The 8939-nt window shown below is 59.3% G+C and overlaps 1 protein-coding gene across 4 annotated transcripts in view; it reads left to right on the top strand.

Annotated features, from left to right (window-relative positions):
- Positions 1-185: 185 nt before the first annotated feature.
- The window catches only part of GDAP1L1 (ganglioside induced differentiation associated protein 1-like 1), a 13779-nt gene continuing 5025 nt past the window's right edge, over positions 186-8939 (top strand). Inside the window, exons 1-3 of one of the 4 annotated variants that reach the window (XM_009326720.1) lie at positions 186-377; positions 3306-3498; positions 6954-7127. In XM_009326720.1, the coding sequence (XP_009324995.1) occupies positions 198-377; positions 3306-3498; positions 6954-7127 (547 nt within the window). In that variant the 5' untranslated portion in view covers positions 186-197. Of the gene's footprint in view, positions 378-3278; positions 3499-6953; positions 7128-8939 lie in introns of all 4 variants that reach the window. The other 3 variants (XM_009326719.1, XM_009326722.1, XM_009326721.1) reach the window with 3 other exon arrangements.

Raw genomic sequence — 8939 nt, 5'->3', positions numbered from 1 at the left:
GGGTACGGCCTGCTATTTCACCCACGCCGCTGCCACCATCCTCTCCTGTGACCCCCGGCGCCCACCGCCCTGCGCTGCCCGCCCCAGGCGGGGAGATGGAGCTGCCCCGGGAGTGATGCTGCTGGCAGGAGCCCATGTGATGCTGGGCTAGCGCCGCTCGCTCCCTCGTCCCTCTCCCCGCTCGCTCGCAGGCTGTCATGGCGACTCCCAATAATGTTACTCCCACCAACTGCAGCTGGTGGCCCATCTCGGCGCTGGAGAACGACGCAGGGAAATCCACGGAGGGGGAGGAAAATCAGGACCCGACAGACCCCGCTCTCAAATCCCAGGACAGACTGGTTTTGTACCACTGGACCCAGTCCTTCAGCTCACAAAAGGTAAAAAAAAAAATCGCTCGGCTGGGTTCCCGGGGAAGAATCACCTCCAGTCCCCAGGGCATCCCCTTGCCTGGGGAGGATGGATGCACTCACGGGGAGAGCAAGGGGCTCATCCCCAGGGCTGGCGAAGGCAGCAGCGTGCGGCCAGGCAGCTCTTTTGTAACTGCGGTTCTGCATTTTAACAGCATCTGCCTGGGGAGGGGACGGGGATGGGGGGGGACGGGACTCAGGCAAATCCTGCTTTTGCTTTGGCATCGCGGCTTGTCCCCGGAGCCGCCTCGGCTTTGTGCTCGCTCACAGCCCAACCCTGGCGTGGCCAGGAGTGCAGACAAAGGCTGAGCCAGGCCCCAGGACCACCCTGCTGCTGGGAGAGGGGGAGGCAGCTCACGAGCCGGGCTCCTTCTGGGGAGCGGACCCCGGCACGCAGCCCCCTGCCAGGCAGCGATTTGCCCCTGACATTGCAGCAGCGTCCTGGAAATCCTATTCCCGGGGTGCCCCAGCGAGAAATCACATTTTCCAGGCAATAGTAAATGCTCATTTTGCAGCACAGCAGCTGTGTAGCGGACCCGACCTTCTCCTCCCAGCCCCAAAGCCCCTGTCATTCCCACACCATATATATTACATGGGGAATGGGCTATTCAGAGGGGCGGGGGGAGCACAAAGTTCCACTGGTTCCCCCTCGAGCCCCCCAGCCTGGCGGGGAGGCCGAGGGGAAGCCGAGGGCAGAGACGTGTGTTCCTACCTGCAGGCACAAAGAAAGGGGGGGATGCCCAATGCAGCAGGGTGGCTGCACATGGTCGGCTTCGCCGCCACCGGCAGCGGGTGACTAATGGGCTTCTGTTCCGCACCGGCAAGGGATGCTCATGCCCGGCTCCCCCGCCTTGCGCTGGGCTCGCTGTTATTTTTTGTCTTGCTCCTTTGGCCGCCGGCAGCAGGGAGGCAGCGGTTAAGGCACTTCTTGTACGGGGTTTCCTACAACCGGCCTCACCTCTGCGGGGCTGGGGACGCTGGGGACAGGGCAGGGCACACCTAGAGCCACACGGCCACCTGGCACCGCTTCGAGCTTTGCTTTTGAGGTCACTTGCAAGCAAAGAGTGTTTGCTGGAAGGCGGACGAGCACAAGCTGGTGCGATGGACATCGCAGGGCGGGGAGCGCCGGGGCTGCACGGGAACCCCATGCAGAGGAGTTTTGCTTGGCTCCGGCTGCGGGCGAAGCTTTTCCTGCTCTGGCCCCGGAGCCGCTCAGAACCACCTTCCACGGGGCTGGGGCTGTTCGTGGGAGGGATCCTGAGCCCCCACCAGGATCTGGCCCTGCCTGCAAAGGGGTTTTTGGAGTTTTACAGCCAGTGTTGGGTTTTTACACGAGATGCTTCATCGCAGCCGTGCCGGCGCTGAGGGGACTGGCTGGGGGGTCCGGGCATGTTTCATCACCCCTGGCTGCCACCCCTGCTTGGGGTGCTGGCAGGGGCTCCCCTTGCCTGCAGACACCGGGGTTACCCCAGGAGCTGAGCCCTCCTGCCTGGGCTGCCTCATGCCCGGCAGCTGCCTCCTGCCAGGCCTTCGGCCTCGGCTCTTGATAGCAAAGCAGGGAAGCATGGGGGGCTTGGGGCCAGATGCCCCGGGTGGTCCTGGCTGGGGTTTATCCATCAACTGGGAGGAAAAGGCCAAGAGCAAGTTGCAGTTGAGGGACCCAGGCTTTTCCTTTTTTGACTTTAAAACAAAAAAATGATTTGTCAGCCCTGTAAATAATTAATGAGTAATTCCCCAGGAATTCTGAAGTACTCATAGAAATGCTTATATTTGTTAAGTTGTATTTTTAGCTGCTGCTAGTTGGAAGAAAACAAGCGCTTTTCTCTCATTCCGTGGTTCTATAAATTGTGGCTGTCTCACATCCTCCGAGGGTTTTTTTTTTTGCCTGTTTGACATACTTAGTTCATGACAGTCAGGTTTTTATAACCCAGAAGCCTAAAACGCCATCCCTGAGTGCATATCCAACACCACCTCAAGCACAGAGCAAAGCAGCAGGATCAGCCCTGAGGGCTGTCCGTGGGCGACGGGGATGGGGACGGTGCCCCACATCCAGCCCCACTCCTGCCTCCTCCTGCCCCTCCGCACTGCTGGACTCGGCTTTCCCACCCGCGAGACGGGTGGGTGCCACCCCAGCAGTGCTGCTCGATGGGCCGGGGCTGGAGGAGGGCAGGGGCAGGGGCAGGGGAAGGCAGCAGGTTTGGCACAAGGGGTGTGAAGGCAGTGGGCAATGCCCTCGGGCTGGTGGCAGCGTGGAGGAGGAGGGATACTGTGCAGGGTCACAGGGGCTGCTTGAAACTCTCCACGAAACAGAGCCTCTCCCTGCTCAAAACGTGCCTGGTAAAGCCAGAGCCCCCCCCCGAGAGCAGGACATACCTGAGTTAGCATCCAGGCCTCCTTCAGCTGGGTAGTAGCACCCACTGGGTGCAAAGCGTAGCATTGCTGCAGCCTCTGCTTCCTCCTCGGGCATGTGCTGGGCTATGTTGGGACCCACAGCAGCATCACTGATCCTCCCCAGCTGGGGAGCTGCTGCATCCCTCCGCCCGCTGCTGAGGGATGGGTTCTCAGCCCCCCAGCCCCTCCGCCTGTCGCATGGGCCACCAGTCACCAGAGGGAGGATGGTCCATGATCCCGCAGAGTTCGGATGGGTTTGGGTCTTCCCCATTTGCCAGGAAGGGAAATCCTCGCTTGGCTGCCTGGATTTTGCAGCTGCCCCATGCCAAGAGCTGCTTGGCTTCTTGCAGGACGTGGTGTGTCCCGGCACATAGCTGTGCTTAAGTGGTAGGGGAGGGCCGGGGAGATGCGATGGGGTGGCTGTGGGGCTCTCGGGGTGCTTCAAGGGCTCTCAGGGCTGGCTCAGTGCCTGGGGCTGAGCCCTTTCTCCCCGGCGTCTTGGCCCAGGTGCGGCTGGTCATCGCAGAGAAGGGGCTGCCCTGCGAGGAGCGGGACGTCAGCATGCCCCTGATGGAGCACAAGGAGCCCTGGTTCATGCGGCTCAACCTGGGGGAGGAGGTGCCCGTCATCATCCACAGGGACAACATCATCAGCGATTACAACCAGATCATCGACTACATGGAGAAGAACTTCACGGGAGGTAAGAGTGGGGTGGGCTGTGTCTTGGGGGAAACTTGGGTCTAATCCAGATGCTGTTTGCCAAATGCACCCACTTTGTCCTTTAAAGTTGCACATTACCCCAGAAGAGCAGCAAGCCACCAGTGCTCCCCAAACTTTTACATTTTCCCATGAAAATGAAGGATTTCCAGCAGAAATGCCCAAATGTCCCTTGGAAGTGCTGCTGGGGGGCTCTCGGGGGCGGGGGGGGAGTAGCTGGGTCCCCTCTTTTTCTGCCTTGGAGGCCACGCTCCCGAACCGGACTGTTTCCCCCTGTCCCCGTGGTGTGTGGTGGCATCTCACCAGAGCCACAGCTGGGGCACAGCCTGTGGAAATACTTCTGGGTTTGGCCACCTTCGTACTTTGGCCTCAGGTAACGGTATAAAAACCCCAGTAACTCCCCGCTGAGAGAAGGTGGGTTTGAGCCGGGTGCTGCTGCCCCTCTCCCCTTCCTCGATGAGCCCTGTGCCACCGGCCATGGGCAGGGGACCCTGCCATCCCCTGTACCACTCTGCCTCAGAGAAAACTGCCTCTTTAAAGTCAAAGAAAGCCAGCGGTGCTGGGGACCATGGGAGGATGATGTGACACAAACTCAGAGGAAGGGACAGCCGGGAGAGGTAAGCTTGTATTCCCCCCAGGGCAGGCTGCAGTCGGCGGCCGGCTGAGCCTGGTGCACTGGGATGCTGAGATGGAGCTCAAAGGTGGCTGTTTGTATGGCCGCTGCGGCATGCAGCCTCTCCCTGGCATCTCACATCCCTTCGCCCTCATTTCCCCAAACCTGCAAGCTGGCAGGCTGGGATGCTCCGCTGGGGAGACTTCAAAGCTGAGCAGGGAGCTCAGGCTGTGCCATCACGACGTTCTCCCCAGCATCCATCCCCCTTGCAACAGAGACATCAAAAACATCTCAAAATAGCTCCCGAAGCAAGGGCGTCTTGCCAGCTCAGCTGCTGTCCTCTCCCAGCCCCGCTGCGGTGGTGCTGCTCGGCAGAGGCACGATGCTCGCTTGCCGGCAGGGCAGCAGGGATGGGATCAGTCAGGAGGAGCCCACACCGGCAGCGGCCCGTGAGGAATCGCAGCTTCTTTCCAGCCTGGCGCAGCCCCGGGGCTGAGGGTCAGTGGGGAGCGTCGATCTATAGGGCTGCGGCCCCCCGCGCTGCTTTGCCCGGTCTCTGCGAAGGGCAGGTGGTCCGGCATATGTGACAACAGGCTGTCCCCAGCGGGAGGGTGACACAGCGCTGCCCGTGCGCTGGGAAACTCCTGTCCTTGAGATTTTCCAGCCAGGTGCAATTTCTTACCTTTTCACTAAGAAATGGAGAGGGAAGCTCTGGGGCAGAGGAAGGAGGGCCCGGAGCATCGCTCCCTGCTGTGTGCTCTGCCCCCAGCCATCACCCACCAGTGCTAGCTGGCAAAAGCGTTACCAGGGTGCTGTGGCGTTGGTCCAGGGGCAATCACCCACCTGGCAGAAACGTGCAGAGCTTGGAAATGCCTTGATAAGAAGGTGTCTTCACTGAGTTTTATTTTCCCCTGGGCTGGGAGCATGACCTTTTTCAGCTGCTTACACACACCCTGAGGGTCAGCTATCAGTAAAAGGTGGTGTGACAAGCAATGGTTTTCTTTCCCCAAAAAAGCAGTGAATAGTGCCTATAAGCCACCTTTGAGGGGGCTTCTCGCTACGGCACGGCCCAACGGTGCCAAGAAACCACTGATGGGTTGGCTGGTGGTAACGCCTCTCAGAGCCTGGGCGAGGGGCTCCTCAGGGCTGCAGCCCCCAGCCCTGTCCTTCTGAGCCTCCCCCCATCCCACCTTTGCACAGCCCATCACTTGCTGTCTATATGCAACAGCAGCCCATACATGCAGGTCCGCCGTGGCGTGCAAAGGCAGAGCGAGCGCCGTCCCACCGAGAAACCTCCCTGGGATGTGCTGAAGGACACGGGCCGGTGGCCAGCACACCACTATTTCATTGTGGTCGCTCCGTCTCGCTGCCGGATGGGGCAGTCGCTCTGGATGTGCTGGTTTCCAGGCTCAGCACCGGCCCGTCGGGTGCTGGCCGGGAGCCCTGTGGAAGGAGCACGCAGGCTTTAGGTTGGTTATTATTATTTCATTCAGCCAGTCACTTTTCTCGGATGGAAAATCCCCGCTTGGAGAGCTGGAGTCCAGGCAGCGCAGGCAGCGAGCAGCCTGCGGGCAGGGAGGAGCCACCAAAACCTCCCCTCGCTCAGGGGACAGTAACGCGGGTGCCCATCGGTCAGAACGACTTTACGGAGCCTACCGGCAGAGACAGCCCCAAATCAGAGCTGCTAGCAGGTTTGCAGTACAGAAGCTGCCAAAACTTCCCTGGCTCCTGTCCAGCTGCAGGTGCCGGCCGGCGCGACGCTGCCTGGCCTAGGGCAGGGCGAGCTGTGCATCTCCGCCGGGCGGGCATCACCAGGCTGTGCCCGCAGCCTTCCTCCTGCCGCCGGCAGTGGGGCTGGGCAGAACTGTCATTTCAGGCTCTTAATTATGGAGCCACGTTGGCCACGTCTGCCAAAGTCCTTCTGCCGATGTACCTTAACTCAGCCCAAGACGCCGGTGTGCAGTGAGCCCTGCACTGCAGACAGCATGCGGGCACCTGGGTGTACCGAGTGGTAAATTTACTCACTACCTATTAAATGCTAACTGCAAATGCCATAAACATTTATGAACCCATAAAAAATAGACCTGGTATTCTTGGGGGAGACAAGAGCAACATTTCGCTCCTTGTGGTGTCATCTGCTGTGTATTTTGAGCTGAAAGTGTAATAAAAAGAGCAGGATACAAACTGCCATCCACAAAAGATGAATAAAACCCAACAAGGCGAGGAGCAGAGCCGGGGTGAGGGATGCTCCTGTAGCTGAGGCACCAGCTGAGTGCGGAGGGAAGATGTGCTGGGCTCCTTCTTCAGTCATCAGCTCCCTGATTACACATTTTGAATGGGATTTTCAAGGAAGCCCAAGAGAATTAGGTGCCTCATTGCCACTGGTGTAACAAGTGCGTAATTCAGGAGATCCCAAACCCAAATCCCCGTGTTTTAGCTCTTTTCTGCAGAATGGGAAGATTTTGTTCCCCTTCTGAGAGATGTGAAACCACAGTGTACAAATTCAGGGGCTGCAGAGGTGAAGGGCTTGCTATGCTGAGCTCCTGGGGGCGCGGGGGCTGCGGGGCTGGGTAACGACACACGTACACATCCCTGTGGTCCTGCACGTTTGCCCACCTCTGGGCACGGGCTGGATGCGCTCCTGGCCGGGACGGGCAGTAGGGAGAGGGCAGAGCCCAGCGTGGGGTACAGTTTTGAGTTAATGCGCCGCCACAGCCAGCCCTGCTCAGAGGTAGCTCAAGCCAGGACTGCACGCTGGTGTCCCCCGCAGGCTAACGAGCCACTAATGAGGGTCCCCGCTAACACCTTTCCCTTTGCCCTCGCAGAAAACGTCACCCAGCTGATCCCTGAGCCGGGCAGCCTGCTGCACTCGCGGGTGCTGCAGTACCGGGAGCTGCTGGACTCGCTCCCCATGGACGCCTACACGCACGGCTGCATCCTGCACCCGGAGCTCACCACCGACTCCATGATCCCAAAGTACGCGACCGCTGAGATTCGCAGTAAGTCGCCTCTCCAGCGGGGCTGCCCAGGGCCAGCGGGATGGCTCCCCCAGCCCTGCCTTCAGGCTTGGTTTGGCTCCGCAGCCCAGCCAGACACCCTGCTCTTGCTCGTCTCCCCTTTCCACCAACACGGGCAGGGACAGAGCTGGGAAATGGCAAAGCACAGCTAATTTGGGAGCTGCAGGCACACTGTAGAAGCTTCCTAACCCCGGGGGTGTCCGGGCTCCCATGGGCCACGCACGTTTCTCGCCCATCTCTTTCTAGGTCACGTGAATTTGCTCCCTCTCTCACACATCCCCTCTCTCTCCAATAGCTCTAAGGGCAAAGGTGGGAGAGTACAGCCAGATTGAGTTGCAGACGGTGGATGAATCGGCATAAGACTGTGTACCTTCAAGCACTCATGAAACCTTGATGATGCTTAATATAACTCGATGGCAAGGACTGCTCCTGGAGAGAGTCCCTCGCCAGAAAAGTGACCTTGTTAGGAGGGAACCAGCGTGCTCCACGTCTCTCCCCTCCTTTAGGCTCTGGACCCAAATGGAGCCCGTAGCAAACACTGTTTCCCCCCAGTCCCTTCAGCCGTCTGGGTCATGGATGGTCCCTCTGAAATGGGATGCACTCGTGCACAAAGAGAAATAGACTGTTCCTGAGGTGTACCTCATGGTCTGCCCTGCCTCTGCTGGCACCCTGCACAGGTGGCTTTCCCTATGTCACCAAGCATCACCTCCACCCCCAGACCTTGGGCACATGCAGGGTGCAGAGCTGATCCGCTCCTCAAAGGGTGCTGCTGTGTTGGCTTCAGACCCCATCTGCCTCACATCACCTCCCCAACACTCTTCGGACGTCCTTAAAAATATCTCCCCATCCAAACCTTCTCGCTGGTGGCATTTTTCCCAAGCCATTGCAACGGAGGGGCTGTGGGCAGGTCCGTGAGATGTCCCAGTGCTGGTGGTGCCCTTCCTCCCCAGCACATCCCCTATGCCCAGGCGATGGCTCGTCTGCCCTGTTGCAGTGGGTGTGGAGGCAAATCCATGTAGCTGTATCCCAAGCAGAGGGTGAACTGAGGGCCAGGGTCTCCCAAGGGGAACAGGGCAACGAAACCATGGTGATATCCAGGCTTCCCTCCGAGTTACAGCCCCAGGAGAGCCGGCTGGGAGCCTTAGAGAGCATGAGCTTCAAAGCTCGTGGTGCAAAACAGGCATTTTCAACATTTTGTGGCAGCGTACAGCCTGCTGCTGGCTGCCACCCCAGCCAGCCCTGGCACCCCCTGCACCCGCACATCGGCAGAGCCAAGCCCTTGTTGGAGGGAACAAGGAGGGAGAGCCAGATGGTCCCTGGCAGGGAGAGATTAGCCCAGCTTCGGGTAATTTATGTTGTCCCTAAGGTGTTACTCTGCATCTCATATTCTCTTCTTCCATTTACTCTGCTCCTTTCCCTCCATTAGCTCCCTTGCACAAAGCCCTTCACATCCTCCTCGTGCCCTGGGAGGGAGGAAGGGACATCTCTCTCCCATGCTCGCTATGAGCTCCACGCTACCTAATGGCATCCCCGGACACCGAGCTGGCGCAGGAGAGCTTCATTCAGGAGGGAGCATCCCCTCCCGTGCCGCTCCCTGCCATGCTGCTCTGCACGCACACCCACACGTGGGCAGCCGGCTTGGACATCCCAAAGGGTCAACCTGCTGGGGATGGAGCTGCGGGAACCAGGTTATGGGGAAGCTCAGGGATGTTCTTCAAACAGTAAGAGACAGAGAGAGACGAAGATCTGCTAGCAGCTCTAATATGAATCCAGCAGAGGAAATTAAGAGCTGAA

This window comes from Pygoscelis adeliae, unplaced genomic scaffold, assembly GCF_000699105.1.
Source record: "Pygoscelis adeliae isolate BGI_AS28 unplaced genomic scaffold, ASM69910v1 Scaffold286, whole genome shotgun sequence".
Taxonomy (NCBI): domain Eukaryota; kingdom Metazoa; phylum Chordata; class Aves; order Sphenisciformes; family Spheniscidae; genus Pygoscelis; species Pygoscelis adeliae.
This window is presented reverse-complemented; position numbering and strand designations above follow the sequence as displayed.